This window comes from Ochotona curzoniae, unplaced genomic scaffold (assembly GCF_017591425.1).
Source record: "Ochotona curzoniae isolate NIBS_2020 unplaced genomic scaffold, NIBS_Ocur_1.0 contig_605, whole genome shotgun sequence".
NCBI classification, from domain to species: Eukaryota; Metazoa; Chordata; class Mammalia; order Lagomorpha; family Ochotonidae; genus Ochotona; species Ochotona curzoniae.
Window position 1 is genome coordinate 2732574 of NW_024466491.1, and position 19155 is coordinate 2751728.

The 19155-nt window shown below is 65.5% G+C and overlaps 1 protein-coding gene across 1 annotated transcript; it reads right to left on the minus strand.

Annotated features, from left to right (window-relative positions):
• Positions 1-1927: 1927 nt before the first annotated feature.
• Positions 1928-16755, minus strand: ZBTB7A (zinc finger and BTB domain containing 7A). Its single transcript, XM_040990626.1, has 3 exons — positions 16491-16755; positions 7635-8962; positions 1928-5893 (listed from the first exon to the last, which is right to left on the minus strand). The coding sequence occupies exons 2-3, from the start codon at positions 8945-8947 to the stop codon at positions 5395-5397; spliced, it is 1812 nt and encodes a 603-aa protein (XP_040846560.1). The 5' UTR covers positions 8948-8962; positions 16491-16755; the 3' UTR covers positions 1928-5394.
• Between the last annotated feature and the right edge of the window lie 2400 nt (positions 16756-19155).

A 19155-nucleotide genomic window follows, 5' to 3' on the forward strand; every position in this document is an offset into this window, starting at 1 on the left:
CTCCCCCTTCCCCCGGGCTTGCCTGGCACCCCCTTTCCTCCGCTCCCGGGTCCCCCCAACCTCGCTCTTCCAGCAGGACCAGCCCCGCCCACAGGGGAGCCTGGGCTGGGGCCGGCGGGCCAGGACCCCCGGGACCAGCGCCGTGCGCCCCCCACCCCTGTGTGTGAAGCGACCCACTCTGTCAGGAAGCAAGCAATACCGGTTCAGGTTATGAGGAGGACGGGGCCGGGGCGCGCGGGCTCCCTCCCTCGCTCGTGCTGTGGAAACCCCGGCCGCCCGCCTGGCGGCAGAGGGCCGCCGTTTTCTAATATTTGTATTCTAATTTAATTGTTTTTTTTAAAAATGCAAATAATAAAAAAAAAAAGGTCGAGGTGAAGCCGCATGGGGTGGACTCCATTCACGACTTGGGGCGCGTCGTCACCGTTGGGGTGGAAGGGGTGGCCCCCATCAGCACCCCCAGGGAGGGCACAGGGGCTGGGCAGTCTGGGGGCGCACGGGGACAGCGTGGTGTCCAGTAGGGAATGCTCTAGAAACCAGAGGTGCCGGCTGAGTGGCCACTGGAAGCAGCTGTGTGCAGAGCCTCCTGCCCCAGAGCTGGGTGCCTGCCGTCGGGCAGGGGGCCCCCGGGGGATGGTGTTGCCAGGCAGGGGACTGGGCTGAGCCACCAAGGCCCCAGTGTCCGTCCCCAGCCGCCCATGTCATGTGACCACAGCAGGGCCCTGGCCAGGACTGTCCCCTGGCAGCACCCAGATACCCTACACCCAGTGGTGTCAACACACCACCCACCCGGCCAGTCCTCCCTGCACGTCAGGCTGTGTGAGCCACCGGGGACGTCCACTCCCTGCTGGCCGCAGCCCGCGGGACCAGACCTCGCATGGGGTACCCACATTCTGGTGCCCAGGAAGTGTGGGGTGGACCCAGGGCCTGCTGTCCCCACTATGGGGGAGGATCTCGATTTCGGGGGGCAGAGAAGGGAAGACCCCATGGGACCCTTCCACCCACCTACCCCCACAAGACACCCCCCCCCCCAAGAAACACGACAAACATAATCAGGCAGTGAGGCGGCAGCGGTCGGAACAGGCTGCGTTTAGTGGTTTTTTTTTTTTTTATGTACAAGAAAAATGAAATTTTTTCATCTTTTTTTTTGTTATGACTTTTAAAGCTTCTCTCCCCCCACCCCCAAAAGTGCTTTTTTTTTGTCATCCATTGATTATTTTTTTTAAATCTCCCACACTTTATAAAGACGCTCAGGGTCCCTGTGGAATGTCTGCTGTGTGCTCTGACCCCAGAACCCCTCCCTTTGCCAGGCCTGACCCCTCAACTCCAAGGCACCTCGGGGCTGGGCCTGGGGGAGGCAGGGAACCGGGTGTGGGGGACCTGGGCATTGGGGACCCCCCTCTGCAGCCTCCAGGCAGCCCTGACCTAGGGCACCCCTTTCTGCTGACTTCATAGCTCCTGCCCTGCCCTGCGCCAAGCTGCCACCCCCACCCCACCCCCACCTCCAAGAAGGCCGCTTCCTCAGCTTAAATAACTTTTTTAAAATAAAACTGCAAATATAAATATCTTTCTTTCTCAAAAAAATAGGATTTTTGCTTTTCTTGTTGTTGGTTTTTAAAACTTTTTTTTTAACCCTCCCCCTTCAGTCTTGCCTTTTAGAATCCCAGCCGCCTCGACTGTCCCTGTCCCCTCCTGGGGAGGGGAGAGGGTTGGGGGGCCCTGACACACAAACACATGCACACACCCCCGCCTGGGTCCTTCTGCCCCCCAACATGCCACGTGGCTGCTCCTGCACAGCCCTCCCCAATAGTGCAAACATGACCAGGGAAGCCCCTCCAGGCAGGCGCTTGGGACCCCATCCCTGCCCGGCTTTGGCCTGGCTGGGCCTGGTCCAACATTTTACATTCACTGGTTGGTTAATTTTTTAAAATTTTTGGTGGTTTTTAAATTTTTTTTTTAAACTTTTTTCCTTAATTTCAAATGGCTGAGGCAGGTGCAGCTGGTACCCTACAGCAAACGCAAGGGGGCCCATGGAGGCTGGGGGCGGGGTGTCACTCCAGGCAAGGAGGGGGTTCTGGCCAGACCCCCCCACCTCATCCTGCAGCCCCCCAGGCCTGGCCCTAGCTGCTGCTGCTCTGGCACACACATACACACACACACACACACACACACACACACACACGCACACACACATACACACAGCCTTACCAAGATGCAAATGACAATTTCACTTTGAAAAAAAATTTTTTTTTGTACCAGGCAGTTAAAAAAAAAATCCCCCCCAAAAATAAAACAAAAACAAAATACACACACACACACACACACACACACACAAAGAAAAACCCCACAAACAACCAAGCAACAAAAACCCTTCGGCTCTCTCTGGCCAAGCCAGCAAGACCCTCCTCCAACCATCTGTTTTTTTTTTTTTTTTTTTTTCCTGAAACGCGAGAATTCAGCAGTTATCTTTGGCAACACTTTTATCACGACCTTAATTTAAAGAATAAAAATAAAAATCGATCCACGTCTATATACAGTATGTGATTGCGCGGGGCTGGGGAGGGGGCTGGGTTGGGCTGGGGGTGTCCTGGAGGGTGGCCTCCCCACCCCCAGGGTAGGGGGTTTGCGGACGGGCTGGCGGTTAAGGCAGAGTTGGGAGGCTGGCAGAAGCGGAGCAGGAGCTGGGGGGCGAGGGGTTTAGTGCAATTCCCCGGCGGGGCTTGGGGTGGGGGGTGTCGTGTGGAAGTTGCCATGGGGGCTGCAGCCCCCAGGCCTCCCCGCACCCCTACCCCGTGAGCAGCGACCACCGCTGGCCAGGACCACGCCTGTGATTCTCGGAGTTGGTTTTATTGCGAGGGGGGTTGTGTGGGCAAAGGGTTTACCCTTGGGGACCTCTCTGGGAGTTTGAGGGGAATGGTGTGTGTTGCGGGGGGGCCTGTCCAGTCTGCACTGCGGAAGCCAGGCCAGCACCGACCGACCCTGGGCCTGCCCCTCTGCCGGCCCCGGGGGCGGGGGGGCGTCCTGAGACAACTGGGGTGTGGTGGTGGGGAAGGGGGACACAGAGGGGCGGGAACAATGACTGTCTACTTTTTCACAAATTTCCCTTTAAAAAAAGAAAAAAAGGACAAGAAAGACATTTGCAACAGGGGTGCCCAGGTGGACAGATAGATGGCTGGTGGGGCTGGGGGTGGGTGGAGGGGTGACGACCCCCGGCCACCCCCAGCCTCGTCTGAGAGGGTCAGGGCTGGGCTAAGCAGCCACTCACAGGATCCCATGCCAGGCGTTGCATATGCGGGCAGGAGGGCATGGGCTGCGGGGGTCCTGGCCTTCCCAACATCCTCTCCCCAACTCCGGCCCCGTCCCCCCAGTCCGTGGCCTGTGGCCTGGTCAACACCGGGCCTTTTTTTTGTGGGGGGAAGAAACGGGGGTTCAGATATTGGAGGAGGAGGCAGGTGCCAGCCCCCAGGGTTACAGTCAGTGCCTTTGAGTTAAAAAAAAAAAAAAAAAAAAGGGAGGGAGGGGTGCTGAGTGTGTCGGGGGGAGGGTTAAGCCTAGAGGCCACCCTCACCCACCTCAATGGGGACAGCAGGGTGGTGGTGGGGGACGGAGAGGGGAGGCCGACCCCCTCTCGGGTCCATCCCTGAGCGAGGGGGCGACACAGGGACCAAGACAAAAAAAAAAGAGGGGGAACAAACTGTACCCACAATGCAAAGCACCCCCGTCCTACCCCCAGGCACCCAGACCCCTGGGGGAGCCCCTGGACACCCCGACTCCGGTCCCTGCCTGACCCGGCTCTTCCATCCTGGGGAACACAAGTGCATTCTACGTTGCGCTGGGTTTTTTTTTTATTATTATTTTGTACAAAAATAAATCGACTTTTTTTTTTTCCTTAGGAATCTCTTTTTGCTTTCTTTCTCTCTCTCGCTCGCTCGCTTTTTTTTTCCTTTTCAAATTTTTCATAGAAGTTGATTGCAACTTGTAAACATGTATTTTTTTTTTCTTTTAAATTAAGATTTAAGATAAAGTGTAGTACCCGTCCCGTGACAAAGTGCCGAGACTCGGGGTCCCTGCCTGCTCCTTGCTCTGCCCCCTTTACCTGTGTGGTGGTGGTGGGTGTTGGTTGGTTTTTTTTTCCTGTTTTCCTTTTTTTTTTATTGCTTTTTTGTGACATCAGAGCACTCCAACCCTCTCTCTCTCTCTCTCACTCACTCGCCCCATCCCTGCCATCTTGGGGGACCCTAGTCTAGTCCTCCCCACGCTGCCGCCTACCCCTCTGGGGAAGAAGGGATATTTTATTTATATATATATATATATTTAATCTATATATATAATCTATATGTAAATTTTCGGCTTTTAAGGGGGAGGGAGGGGAACCTCTAAAAAGTGCTTTTAAAAAGTGGGGCTTGGATCAAGTCGGAAGTTTTCCAATCTCCAAACGTGGCGGTGGTGGTGGGGAGTGGGGGGTGGTCTGAGGGGTGGCCCCGGAGGGCTCCCGCCCGCCCTAAGTGCCGTGCAGGAAGGTGGAGGGCCGGGGGCACCGTGTCCCGGGCCACCGCATCTCAGCCTCTGTCCAGGCTGGCAATAAATAGGTTTGTGTGACGGTGGCCAGGAGGTTCGGTGGGTTTTCGGGCGGGTCGGGGTGCGAGGCCACAGGCAGGAGGAGCAGGGGGGCGCTGAGGAAGCTGCTGAGGGATGGGGTTGGGGGGTGGAGGGGGGCCCCCCCTTAATAAGTGCCCTGAGGAAGGAGGGTGGGGAGCTGGGGCCGGGGCGGTTTAGCGTCCACTCAGAGCGGACCAAAAAACAAAAAAACATTTAAGGTCTTGTCTCCAAGACTCGGGAGAACCAGTGAGGGGGTAAGGGGAGGGAAGGCCGCCCCCCCAAGCTCCCCAGCGCGCATGGCCACCCCCTTCTCTCCAACTTGACCCGCACCCCGGGGCTGGCCCAGGGCCTCACTCGGATCGGACCCAGGGATCCCACACGGGCGCCCAGGGTGCGAGGGGGGTTCGGAATCCTTGTGTAGCACAAAAAAACCCCAAACCAAGCCCCAGGAGCCAGCCACCGGCCGCGGGGTGCAGGAGCTGGGGAAGCGGGGGGCCCCTGCGGAGGGAGAGGCGACACGGAGGAGGAGGAAGATTCGAGAAAAGCGCTAGCTAACCTAGGCTCGGTGCCGTTCATATATATATATATATAATCTGTATATATATATAGATAGGTATCTGCGTATAGATAAATTTTTCTGTTTTGTGATTTTGGGGGGTGGTGGGTGGTTTTCTCACTCGCTCTCTCGGGTGTCTGCGCGCTCTCTCTCTCTGTCTGGGTTTTTGTTTTTTTTTTTCGTTGTTGTTGTTTCGTTTTTTTGTTTTTTTTTGTGTGGTTTTTTTTTTTTTTTTTTGGTTTCTAGGCGAGTCCGGCTGTGAAGCTGCCGTCGGCCGTGGCCCCGGGCCCCCCTCCGCTGTCACCTTGGCCGCCGGCGCCCGCTACATTCAAGCGGCTCAGCCCGTCGGGGCTGGCCTCGTCCTCGTCGTCCTCGTCGTCCTTAAAGTGCTTCTCGCCGTTGCGCCGGGCGTCCGGGGAGCCGGCGGCCGGGCCGGGGGCTCCGGCGGGGGTCGGGGCGCCGGGGCCGGGGTCGGGCCCGCCTCCGCCTCCGCGCACCCGGGGCTTGCGGCCCCGACGCGAGGGCACCCCGTTACAGCCGTCCTTCTTGAGGTGTCTGTGCAGGTGGTCGGAGCGCACGAACGTCTTGCAGCAGCTGTCGCACTGGTAAGGCCGCAGCCCTGTGTGCACGCGCATGTGGTTCTTAAGGTCGTAGTTGTGAGCGAAGGCCGCCCCGCACTGCTGGCACAGGTACGGCTTCTCCCCCGTGTGCTTCCTCATGTGCACCTTGAGCTTGTCCTGTCTGGGGGGGGGGGAGGGGGCGGGCACGGTCAGCGCGGGGTGGGGGTGGGGCCGGGACCCCCTCCCCCTGGGCACCCGCAGCACAAGGCCAAGGCGGGCCCAGGGAAGGCAAGGCGGCAGGTGCCGCGGACATCGACCGAGTGCCTGCCGGATGCCAGCACGCAGCCTGGCATGCATCCCTGGCCCCCGCCTGCCAGGCCCAGGTACTGGGGTGAGTTGCAACTCCTCTGGGGTTGTTGCCCCCAAAGGCCACACCCCAGACACCCCTTCAGTCCCAGACAGACTGGGGCAGCTGGTGTCCCCGGCTACAGAGTCCCCTCTGTGCCCCAACAAGCCAGCCTCAGGACCCCTGCGCTCCTGCCGTCCCCCAGTGCTCGCACAGCCACCATGTACAGCTTCTCCCACGGCACGCCGAGACCCCACACGCCACAGGCTCGGCCTCGGGCCTCAGCCTACCCACGGTGCCCATCTCCGGGCCATCCCGGAGGGGACCACAGCCTGGACACTCGCTCTGGCTAGCAGGATGGCCACAGCTCTCACCACGTGGCCGTCCTGAGCGGACACCCAACCACACATGCCAGGTGCCACATGGTGTAGCTTGCTCCTGGCCTGCCCACGGAGCCCACGCCGATGGGAACATTGCAGGCCTGGTGCCCGGCCACACGGTGGGGCAGGGGCCCAGAGCCGGGCTCAGCAGTCCTGCCTGGGCCTAACGCGCTCCTTATGGCTGCCTCAGGCTGCCCTGTGCAAGGCATCCTCAGACTCCTATTCACCCCTCAAAACCCTGGCTCAGGTACACAGCTCCGCCTCCTACTCCCGGCTTGCTGTCTGCAGAGTCCTACTCTCCCCTGCCCCTGCCTTGAGCCAGGGCAACTCAGGGTTCCCCCTCCAGGCACCACCTACCCTCACTTCCCACATAGCCCTCCGCCAGATCCCACCCAGATGCCCCAAAGCTGAGGCTCACGGCAGGCCCGGGATGTGCAGAGGTGGGGTGGAGGCAGCCCCAGTTTCGTCACCCCAAGCCCCGGCCTCGGGTAATTATAGCCCCGGCCGCCACAGGCCCCGCTTACTCAATGCGCTGGCATGACTCACGGGGGCCCCTGGGCTCCTGGGCCCTGAGGGCTGGGGGTGGGGGCGCGGGCAGGACTCTCCCAGCATTCAGTAGGCCTCAGTTTCCCTGGCCAGGCCTGGCTGGGGGCGCCCGGGGGGAACCCCAACCCAGTGAGGCCTGACAGAAGGGGTAGGCTAGGGCACTTCAACCTGGTTCTTGGGGACCTGCAAGGGCAGGCCTCCGGCGCCCCAGTCTCCCCACTGCCAGCACCAGGAGTGCCCGCCTCCAGTCACTGCCCTTTGACCCCCCCTGCCTGGCACTCCTGGGCACTGGAGTCCAGCCACACCCTCCTCTCCCGGCCTGCTGCCGAGGGGGGGAGGGGGCGAGCCCCTCGGGTTCCTGTCCCCACGGGGTGGGGCCGGGAAGCTGGGACAATGGCCTCTTTCTTCAGCCTCGGTGGGCGTGGCTGGGGAACCCCAGGGTGTGTGTGGGGGGCCCCCCCTACAGAGGGGGGGCGATGCTGAGTCACCCGACCTGGCCGGGTCCCTGCTTCCCCACACCCCTCCACCCCTGCCCTGGGTCCACACCGCCGCCCTCCCCACCCAGGCCTAGGGCCTGGCCTATCCCGTGGGGTCCATCCCGTGGGGTCCCCACAAGCGGCCCGGCCGCCCTCGGGGGGCGCTCAGCTCACCTGGTGAAGCGGACCTTACAGATGTTGCACTCGTAGGGTTTCTCGCCCGTGTGGGTGCGGATGTGGCGCGGCAGCTTGCCCGCTCCCTGGATCACCTTCTCGCAGATGGGACATTTCTGGAAGGCCTTGGCGCGGATCTTCTTCTCGCCTTTCTGCGACCAGGACGGGTAGACGTCGCCGTCGTGGGCCGCGCTGAAGTACTTCAGGTAGTAGTCCATGACGCCCTTGTCGTCGGCCCGGGACTCGTCGTCGCTGTCGCCTGTCCCCAGCGCCCCGGCGCGGCCCACCGAGGCCATCATCTTCTGCAGCAGCGTGCTGGCCGTCAGCCCGTCCGTCTCGGGCCCGTCTCCGTCCTCGCCCTCGGCTGCGCCCGACAGGAAGCCCGGCGAGTCTCCCGGCTCCGGGGCCGCCTCGGACAGCGAGGCCACCTCCTCCTCCCCGGCCCGGCCGTAGTGACCGTTCTGCGTGGCGGCGGCGGCTGGCGGGGCCGCGGGTGGCGGGAAGAGACCCCCGCCGCCGCCGCCGGTGGTCGTGGTGGTGTTGGTGGTGGTCGCGGTGGAGGAGGCGGCGGCGGCTGCGGCGGTGTCCTCGTCCCGCTCCGGCCACAGGCCCGCGTTACTGTCACCCTCTTCCCCGTCCCCCGTCGGGGGTCGCTCGCCTGGGGGTCCCGGCCCGTAGAAATCCAAGCCGTTGCAGTCGCCCGCGGCCGCGACGGCGGCGTCCAGGTCGTCCTCGGAGGTGCCGAAGGCTGGCCAGGGGAAGGCGGCTGCGGCTGCTGCTGCTGCTGCGCCGGGGGGCAGGCTGTTCATGGGGTTGGTCTGGAAGAACTCGAGGTACTCCTTGGCCCGCAGCAGGTTGCGCTGGTCCACGTCGTCCCCCAGGTCCACCTGGCCGGCCTCGGCGCCCGCATCGGCGGCCAGGATCTGGCGGTCCAGCAGGTCGGCGCACACGTGGCTCACGGCCGGGATCTCGAGCAGGCGGGCGGCGCTCAGGATGTCGCCCACGTTGGCCGTGCTCACCGTCAGCGTGGCCGTGTAGGCGAAGTCCATGAGGGCCGTCAGCGCCTCGGCGCTCACGAAGTCGATCTCGTACACGTTCTGCTGGTCCACCACGGCGCCCGACGTGAAGAGCTTCTTGAAGTACTGGCTGCAGGCGGCCAGCACCGAGCGGTGAGTCGGGAACTCGCGTCCCTCCACCAGGATGACCACGTCGCACAGCAGGCCCTGCGTGCGCTGCTCGTTGAGCCCGCTCAGGATGTCCGTGCTGTGGTCCGGGAACGGGATCCCGATGGGGCCGTCCACGCCGCCGGCCATCTTCCGCGCCGAGACCTGCGGGTCACCGGACAGGGATGTGGTCAGCAGGTCCATACGCCCACACCGGGGACTCCCTTCCCTGGGGGAAAGAGCGCCCCAGTCCGGCCTGCCTCAGTTTCCCCAGTGCTGCACAAGGGCAGGACCTGGCTGTGGGCTGAGTCTCGGCCACGCCCGACCTCCCCACCGACCTCCCCACCATGCCCTCGCCCTCTACTCCGTGGGAGAACAGCTGTGCCTAGACCCACCCGCAGGCCCGCCCTGACCCTGCTCCTGCCCACCGGGTTCCCTGGGGGTTTGAGTCAGCAGGGAGGGGTGAGGTCAAGTCCAGGGGTGTCACAGGGCTGTGGGCCAGGCCGGGGCAAGGGCACCCTGGGTGGACCCTGCTGGGGCGGGGTCACAGTGACTCCACAGGCCCAGCCCCTTCCTGTCCCGTGAGCCACGCGCCCACCACCCACCCCAGGGCAGGCTGAGCCCCAGCAGTGAGTAACAGGGGAGAAAGCCAACCACTGCCGCCCAGAGGCGGACTCTCCCAGGAGGGGCAGCGGCGCGGGTCGGGGCAGCCCTTTTGCCCAGAGCCCTGACAGACAAGCCCCTCCCTTGCTCCTTCCCACCCCGGGGTGCACGGCTGAGTGCTGAGGCCTCAGTCTCCCCTTCTGTCAAATGGGCAGAGGCCTCCAGCGGCCCAGGCCCCGCCCCCTCCCCTTGTTCTGACTCATCCGCCCACTTGGGTGTTTGCACAACCCTCTGGCTCTTTTCCCTGCCCCCCACCCCGCCCTCCAGGGAGCCCCAGGCTGCCCCCTCACCACCCAGCACCACAGGTACTCCCTCCCGGCTCAGCTGATCAACCCAGACCACGTCCCCCTGGGAGAGGGCTCCCTCCCAAAAGAACCACAAGACCCTCCTGGCCAGCATGAATGAGCAGGCTGAGCGGCCTAGCCCAGCCCTAACCACGCTGTGCTTGCCTGGGGCCTGCCAACCAAGGTCCGAGCGCTGGTCCCGGGCGGGTGCGGGGTCCAGGCCTCAGGGGCCGACACAGAGGCCTTTGTAAGGCCCGCTGGCTTCCCGGGGTTCTCTGGGCGGCCCCACAGCCCGCCCTGTCCCCACCCGCTGCCAGCTGCCGCCCCCCCCCTTCTCCTCGGTCCTGCCAGCCGGTGGGAGGGGCGGGGGGCTGTGGCTGCTGGGAGCAGGGGCGGAGGGCAGCCCCATGTGGGACTCGAGGAGCCCCCTGGGGGGTGCCACCCCTGTGACCATCTGCCGTCTGGCCCAGGAGCCTCAGGGAACCTGTGGGCAGATGGGGCACGGGATCAGGCGTGTCCCAGCCCCTCCTTACCACTGCACACATGGTAGGCTGGGGAGGGGGGTGGTCTCCGACCGCCCTCACCCCAGAACAGCAGAAGGGTCCAGGGCCCCTCCAGGGACACCAAGTTTGCAGCCCAAATGACTCACCCCTGTCGCAGCCACCATCCCCCCGCCCTGGCTTCCTCCCAGGGTGCCCTGCGCACAGGACCAGGGGCCACCACGGGCCTTGGGCTGGGTGGGCTCCCAGAGCCTCCGGCCAACACGCCTGCCCCTGCTTCGCAGGTGGAAACCCCGAGGCCCAAGCTCCAGGAAGAGAGCAGGCACGCAGGGGCCGGAACTGAGGCGGTCTCCACAGCCGCCTGCCAGCCTGACTCCCTCTCTCTACAGGAACGAGATCCACCTGCCGGCCCCACCCTGGGCCACCTGACGGCCTCTGTGGGGGCTGGAAGGGGGAAGGTAGGGCTTGGCCAGAGCCCCAGGGTCGGGAAGAGGATATGGCCTGCTGATGCCCCACTGTGGGCAGGTGGGGGCCTGGTCGCCACCCACCTGCCCACTCACCAGGTGACCTGCGAAAGGTGAGGTTTCACCCCCTTCCCCACCCCAAGCTCCTCACCAGGGTCCCCACTCAGGCCCACACCAACCCAGTTGGGGGGGGCCCATCTATCACCATGGCCACATTCGCCCCCGTGGGATTTCCGGGGCTCGGTGCTGGGTGCTGACTCGGCGGCTGAGGGGCAGGCCCCGGCAGGCCCCTCCTGGGCTGGAGGTGGGGCGGCCTCTTCCTCCCCAGGGGGCCACACCCGCCCAGGGGGCCCCCACGTCAGCCCTCCCCCAGGGTGGCACACAGTAGGGGTACAGCGGAGGCGCCGAAGCTCCGCCTACCCACCACCGGGCGGACTGGCAGGCACGCCCGGCCTGTCCCACCTCCAGTCTCGCCTAGGGTCAACAGGGCTGTGGCTCTCCCAAGCCGAGCAGGACCCTGGCCTCAGCTCAGCCCCTCCCCTGCTGTGCCCTGGACTTTGAGAAGGCTGAGAGGTCACCAGGCCGGGCCAAGGAGACCCAACAGACCCCAGCTGGGAGGGACAGCACCCAGTGCCAACATGGCCCTGGGCACGGAATCATAGGGGCCTTGGCTGGCAGGCTGAGGGTGGGGGCCTCCACACTCCCCAGGAAGCAGGGTATCTGCAACTCAGGGGTGCGGGTCGGGGGACCACGTGAGGAGGAGGAATCGGCCCTCCCAGATGCCCACAGCCCCCCACCCACTCCTCCACCATGGGAGCCAGGGAAGGCCCAGTTCCCGCTCAGCTGTGCCCGTGGGCGGCCAGCTGGGGGTCAGTCCGGCTCCTCTGTCGCCAAGCTGTGTGACCTTGGACAAGACCCAGCGTCTGTCTGAGCCTCCACTTCCTTCAAGGGGGAGGTCAGTGTGGTGGAAGTGGGGTCACTCCCTCACTCTGGGGTGGCCTGCCGCCTCTTGCCCACCTGTGCTACGTATGCGGCTGGGAGGCCCAGAGAGGGTGGGCAGCTGGCCCAAGGTCACACCGCCGAGTCTGGCACACAGGTGCCCTCCCAACCCACAGGCCTGTGTTGCAAGGGTTGGTCCCAATGGGTTACCCCGCCCCGACCTGGTGCCAATCCCTGCCTGGCCCTGGCCCCAGCTTGGGGTTTCACGGGACAGTAATGTCATGTCTGGACTGGGGGCCCTGAGAGCACCGGGCACCTCTGCCTGCTTGTCCCCCTGCTCACTCTGTGGCATCTGCGCCAGTGGGCAAGGCCTTCCTCCGGCCAGGCTCAGGAGCCCGCCCAGGCCCTCGGCCATCTTACCAGTCCATTTTATTGCCCTAAATGGGGAGGGGCTTCCTGCCTGGGCCTTAAAGGGCCAGAGGCAGGAAGGCCAGGGCCCAGTGGGAAGTGTGTGTGTCTGTGTGGGTGTGAGTGGTTGGGGTTGAGATGGCCAAGAGGAGGGGAAGACGACCTTCCATCTGACCCCAGGCCCACCCTGTTCCCGCACTCCAGAGGGACGGAGGTGGGCGGGCTCCAGAAGGGTGCTGTGGCCAGAGCCGTCCGTCTGTCTGCCTGGGAGAGGAAGGAATGAGCTTCCCGTCACGGAAGGGGGGCAAACAAGGCCGCCCTCAGCAGAACACCATCCCCGAGCCCCACCCTCAGCTCCCATTGCACCTGCTACCCACAATGCCACGGGGAGGGACTGTCGGCTGACCTCGGAGAGCCTCTCATCTCCTTCCCTCCCTCGCTGCCCTGAGGGGGCCCCGCCTGTCACCTCCAGACACCCGCAGGAGCCCCCAGGCCGGGCCACCTGGGCCTGCTTCCTCCCAGTCCAGCAAGGCTAGCAGCCTGCAGGAAGGTGGGCCGGGACCTCGTTTTCCAGTCAAACCAGAAAGGCGTGGGTGGGGACCGAGCGGCCGTCCATGGCCTGCTGGGGGGACAGATGGAGGGGCCGGCCCTGTGGCCACGTTCTGCCTGGTGTCTCCGCGGGAGCCTTCCGTGTGCTGCGGGGCTCTGGCCGTTGGTGGGGATGTGGGCCTAGAGTTGTGGGGGTGGAGTGGAGATGGGGTACCTGGCTCTTGGCCTCCACATACCTGGGCGCACACAAGCAGCGTCAGGTTTTGATCAAGGGCCGTCTGTCCTGCCTCGCTCCTGTCCACCCCCCAACCCTCAGCTCCCGGCAAGTGACCACTGTGGGAGAGTGGGGGGACTATAGCCATGCACAAAGGGGCTCCCCCAGAGCCCTGTGCATGGAGAGTCCCGGAGGGAAGGCCGAGCCGACCTGGGGACAGAAGACAATCTCCCCATTGCTATTGCTCATGGGAACAATGGAGGCTGGCCTGGGCCTTCCTCCCCACTCCCAACCTCGGGAGTCAGGGCTGTCTCTGGCAGGTGCCTGGACAGGTGACAACAGAACCCCCCCCAGGCAGATTCCCGCTTTGTCTCTGCACCAGCTCAGCTTGGCCTGGGGAGGCGACCCCGGGGGGCAGGCAGCTCAGAGGCACCACCACAGACCAAGTGCCTGCCCCATGGGGCTGGGGGACTGGTAGGACAGAGGACATGTGCTGGGTGACCTTGGTGGGGACCCCGAGGTTCAATGTCACCTTTAGGTACTGGCTTTCCTAGGCTCTGGATTTGCACCTCAGCGGCTCTGGCACCTCCTCCAAGGCAGGTGGTGAGTTTTGGGGTAACTCTGGTGGGTTGGGACAGCAGTGGGTCAGGAGATGCAGCTCGGGGCCCCGTGACCTTGGACTGCTGTGTCCCCACTGCCCCAGTCTGGGACTCATCAAACCACACGCACCCCAGGACCTGCTGGTGTGGCCCTGGAACCTTCCGCAGGGGCCCAGGCTAGCCTGGCTCTCCCACCGCCAGGCCCTGGGGCTGGGGTGCCAAGTGGCCACCGGGCAGCCAATCAGAACTGGGTAAGAAACACCACAGACACACACACACACAGAGCGACCCACGAATTAAAATTTCAGTGTCCCCAATGGCTCTTCTTTCATTCATTAGCTCCTGCTTTATCAGGCTGCCTCTTGCTCCCCGCCACCAACCTCCCTCAGGCTTGTCTCCACAGCGATGGCTGGTGGTAAACACAGCCCCCCCCCCACCTCCCCGGGGCCCCACCACGAAGGTGCCAGGGCCCAGCCTGATGAGGGGCCCAGGAGGGGCAGGATGTAGGGGCGGCTGTCCTCTCAGGAAATGCCCCGTGCCCTGGAAGCCTCGCAAACAGCCTGGCCTGGGCCCCTGCCCTAGCCCAGGCCGCCCGGGACGTCTCCCAGGCCCAGTCCGCCAATAGGAAGTGTCGGCCTTGCTGCTTGGGGAGACCGCCCCCACCCCAAGCATGGGAGCGGCACCCTGAGGGTTACGCCCTGGCCCTGTTCAAGGGTGGGTGGTGGGGTGACATGCAGGCAGCTGGCAGGGAGAGATGGTGGTGGTGGTGGCGGCGGCGGCGGCCACGGCGGTGATGGGGGTGGGGGGAGGACAGGCCAGCCAAGCCGGCCACCCATGGGTGAGCCAGGTGGGCGCCGCGGGGAGAGCGGGGGAGGGGAAGGGGGCACCCACATCTCTCTCACTTCCGCCGGTTGCAACAGGGAGGGGGCAGAGGAGGTGCCTGGGTCTCCTCGGGGCCAACTAGGGAATGCATTCCACCGGGACCCAGTGGGCGCCCACTGCGCGCGCCTCGGAGGGGGCCCCGGCTGGACAGCACCCGCAGCTGCCTGCCCCCACCCCCCACCGGGCCACCTCTCCCCTTCCTGGGGCTCGCGGCGCACAGGAGCCGCAGAGACCCCCGAGGGGCGCCCAGGGGGGTTTACAGCTCGACGACGACGACGCAGCCCCGTCGCGCCCACCCAGGCCAGGCCAGGCCAGGCCAGGGAAAAGGGGGGGGAGGTCCGATGGATCCCACCCTGCCCGGGCTCCTCTCCGCGCTCGCACGTGGTGGTTGGTGGTGCTGGTGGCGGCGGTGTCGGGGAGGCAGAGTCGGGGTCACGCGCTTTTTTTGGGGGGGGTGGTGAGGGAAGCGGGTGACGGCGGCAAGGGAAGCGAGGCGCCCCGGTCGTCGCTCTCCAGGCCGCGCGAGCCACGCCAAGGGGGCCAGGCGGGGTCCGCGTCCGGCGCCGCCACCACCGCCACCAGCACCGCCACCAGCACCCCCAGCACCCCCAGCGCGGCGGCGTCAGGCCCGGGGACCCCCGGCGGGCGGCAGCTGCCTACCTCCTTCCCGGGGCAGCGGCGAGGGGGGCCCGGCCCCGGCGGCGGCGGCTGCGGCTGGGCTGGCTCCCTCCGAGGGGCCGGGAGGCGGCAGTGAGCCTGGCCCCGCGCCACCCCCCGCCGCCGGCGGCCAATCCCCACCCGGGCTGGGGGGAGGGCGATGCAAATTACCCCGGATCTGGGTCCGCCCGCCCGCCCGCCCGCCTCCCCCCCACGCCCGGGCTCTCGGCCCGGCCTGCACTGCTAGGCCGCGCATCCCCGGGCTCGCGTGCGCCGCGCGGCCGCCCGAGCCTGCACCCTGCCCGGGAGGAATAGGATGGATGGTATAGAGAGAGAACGGCGCCGGGAAGGGAAGGGAAGGGAGGGACCCCCCCCCCCCACCACGCACTCCCGGGGCCCGGCCGGGGTGGCCCCCGAGGGGAGGGGGGCTGGGGACGGTTACACAACCAGCAGGGGAGGGGCCCCGGGGCGGGGAGGGGGCCGGGCCCGCGGGCCGCGCAGCCGGAAGCCGGGGACCGCCACCGGCCCCCGGCGAGGGGCGCCCGGCCGCACGCCCCGCCCTCCGCGCCGCTCGCCCCGCCCCCCGCGCCGCGCCGCGCCCGCGCGCCGCCTGCCATTGGGCCGCCGCGCCGCCGCTCACCGCCCCTCCTCCGCGCCGCCCCTCCCCGCGGGCCGCCGGCGCGAAGCACCCTGGGACTCGGAGTCCTCAGGAGCCGCCCACCTGCCGGGTGCAGGCGGCGCCGCGAACTACGATACCCAGAAGGCCGCCCGGCGCCACCCGCCCACCCGGACGCCCTCCTCCTCCTCCTCCTTCTCCTCCTCCTCCTCCTAGGCAAGCCCCCTCCCTGTTTTGCCAGCCCCCTCCCCCCCATCCCCCATGGAGCTCCATCCTGGCCAACTCCAACGTATGCACGCAGCACCGAATTAGGCCCCCCGCCACCCCGAGGGGCCAGGGCGGTCCCCCGATCCCAGCTGCAAACTTAGCACGCGACGCGCAACCCCCCCCCCAGTGTCCCCACGCCGGCTCCCCCCCCACCCCAACACACACACCCTCAATGCAGCCCCGGTTCCCCTCCCCCGCACCCCGCGCGCGCCCGGGAGCCCCCAAAAGCCATGCATGAGGGACCTGGGGAGGCGCGGAGGTGGGCGAGATGGAGGCTGGGACGAGGTGGGGGGTGACGGGGGCAGCTGGCGCACTAACCCGTTGCACTTGCCCCCCCCCTCCCCGGGAGCTCCTCTTCTCCGGGCGGCGCCCCCTCGGCCCGCGCCCGCGATCCCGGGGCGCCCTCAGCCCCCCGGGATCAGCAGCTTGCCAGCCAACCAGCCAGCCACCTCCCCACACCTCGTCCTCCTCTGAAACTTGGGGGAGCGTCCCCGGCGCGTCGGGGTGGGTCCCCCTTTCCACGGGGCGCACAGGAGAGGTGGGCGCAGCGACAGGCCCCCACCACCACCACCACCACCACCCCACCCCAGCTCTCCACTCCTGCCCCTTTGCCGCACGGGCCGCGCGCGCGCTGCTGGGGCGCTGACTTACCTCGCGGGGCCGGGGCCGGGGGGCCCGGGCTTTGGAGAGGGTGGGGGGCTGCGCGGATCGGCCGCTGGCCCGCGGGGTGCGCGGCGCTCGCTGTCCCCGCGCGTGTGTCCCCGCGTCGCTCCTTCGCGCGGCGGCGGCGTCACTGCCCCTACAGTAACCGTACAGCACCAGGCAAAGCCCCGTATGATGCTCCCGACTCCCTTCCTGGTTGCTCCGAGGGCATGAGGGGTCCTCCCTTGTCTTAAAGGTGCCGCAGCCTCCGGCCCCCCCCCCACCCACCAACACACACACACGCCCAGCCCGTCCCACCCACCCCCCTCCCCACACACTCCGGGCCGCGGAGGCCAGAACAGGCTCGGCAGGTCCCCTCTTGCCACGTCTCTGCGCTCCCGTGGGGCTTCGCCCGCTGCGCGCCGCCGGGGGAGATCGGGCTGTTATTAGGGGTTTTGCCAAGTTGGGGAGATGAGGAGGACGTGTTGGGGTGGGTGGGGGGGTGGGTTCGGCGCGCGCCCCCCTCCCTCCCTCTGTCTCTCTGACCTCTCCGCCCCGCGGCGCGGCGCCGTGCCAGCGCGCGGGCTTATCTGGCCCCAAAGCTCCCCAGGGCGCGCGGGCGAAAGGGAGGGGAACGGGGCCCCCCAAGGCGGGCGGAGAGGGGACCGGGGCGCGGGGGGGTGTGTGTGTTGCGGAGGGGAGGTGATTGTGCTGCTTCTGCTGCTGCTGCTGCTGCTGCTGCGGGGGCCTGCAGATAAACAGGCCCCCAGCCTCGGCTGCGCTGGGGCGGGGTGCAGGGCTGGGGCGTCCGGGAGGAGGAGGAGGAGGAGGAGGAGGGGGGTGCGCGCGGGCTTTGCCCCCGCCGCCCCCGGGGCGGGGCAGGGTGACGGAGGCGGGGAGCGCGCGGGGCGCACGGCGAGCCCGGGCTGCGAGGGCTGGTGTGCGTTGGTGGGGGGCTCTGCGTGTGAGCCTGGGGACCCCTCTTTACACACACACACACCGCACCCAAGTCCCTCTCCAAGACCAGGAATCTGATCTGCCGAGCGCTGGCCTCAGTTTACCCGGCCGCGCAAGTGCACCCGGTGTGGAGGCAGGAGCCCATCTCCTGGGCAGTTGGGGGGGATGTCCAGGGCTTGGGGTTGGGCGCTCAGGGTTCCCAATGCAATCGCCAACCTGCCCTTCCCGCGATTATATAAAGGAGGCGCCTCCGCCGCCGCCGCCCGCGGGGGAAGGGGTTGGCGAGGGGGCGGGCAGGGCAGGGCGGCGGTTTTCCCAGCTCGCCCAAGTGCTGCGCCCCCACACACACGCCGGGCAGGATCAGGGCACCCCACCCCAGTGTCCCCCTCGGTAGCAGGATGAGGTGTTATTGGTGAAGGGGTGGTCCCCCCCGAAATGCCTGGGGTTTGCGGGGCGCTCCCGCAACGCTTGGGCGGATAGGGAGTGTGGGGACGCGGGGGAGTCAGGAGGTGCTGATTCCCCCCAACTTTTTTTTTTTTTTTTTTTGCTTGCTTTCTTTCTCCCCCACCCCGGTCCATTTCGCCCACTTCCTCCTCCCCGGTCGTGGGAGAGGTCCGGCAGGGGACGGGGGAGGGGCGGAGGGGACGCGCGGTGACAACACAGCCAGACCCGGCCGGGGCCAGCCGCCTGCTGCACGCGGGATTGGAGAGGGACTGCGGGTGGCACCCCGCAGCTGGCCTGGGTGCGCGCGCGCGGGGTGCGGAGCTCCCCGCCTCTCCTGGTCTAATCCTGAGCACTTGATGCACTACCCGGGTGTGTCCATGATCCTTCTGTTTATTGATGATTGATTAATTCTTAGGATCAACCCAGGGCCACGAGCCTCTGGGGGTCCGGGGATGATGGAGAACAGGGGTTCAGTGTTCGCCCCCCCCCCCGCCCCGGCTGCCCCGACTTCAAAGACAAGCCCTGGCCTGAGACAGGCAATTTGGGGGGGCCCCCCTCTCACTGCTCCACTAAATACCTCTCAACTCCGAAACAGGTTGAATCGGCCTCTGTGATTATAATTTTAAGGGGATGTGGGGAGGGAGGTGCCCAGAGGGGAAGCCACAGCCTGAACGCCCCCCTCCTCCAATTAGGTGGGAAGGGAGGGAGGAGGGGCCGTGGGTCTGCGGGGAGCCTGGGAAATGAGTTCATCTTTCTTCAGCGCCTTGCAGGTGCCAACCGGGAGTTGCATCAAGAATGGTACCTCCCTGGACCATGAACACCCTTATTCCGCCAACCCCCACACACAGTGAGGGAGGGGGCGCAGGGGGCTGAGGCAGAGCAGCTAAGCCTCCACCTGCAGTGCAGACATTCCATAATGACCCAAGTTCTAATCCCAGCAACCCCGCTTCCCATCCAGCTCCCTGCCTGTGGCCTGGGAAAGCAGTGGAGGACGGCCCAAAGCCTTGGGACTCGGCACCTGCGTGGGAGACCCGGAAGAAACTCCTGGCTTCAGATCAGCTCAGCACCAGCCATTGGGGTAACGTGGGGCATCAACCATTAATTAATATTAATATTTATGTGTTTATGTTAATATTTAACATATCAATATAATATTATTGAAAACCACCAATATAAATGTTTTTATGCATAGTGTTAGGGTCCTGCCCCAGAAGTCATGCACATTAATTTTTTTTTTAATTGTTATTGGATGCAACAAGATGGCCTAGTGGCT

Bases quoted from the DNA above. Each gene is read 5' to 3' on its own strand.
- ZBTB7A (XM_040990626.1), bottom strand. From the start codon at position 8,947: ATGGCCGGCGGCGTGGACGGCCCCATCGGGATCCCGTTCCCGGACCAC. The intron at 5,894-7,634 runs GTGAGCTGAGCG...CCCCCCCCCCAG, and splicing joins TGTAAGGTCCGCTTCACCAG to ACAGGACAAGCTCAAGGTGC.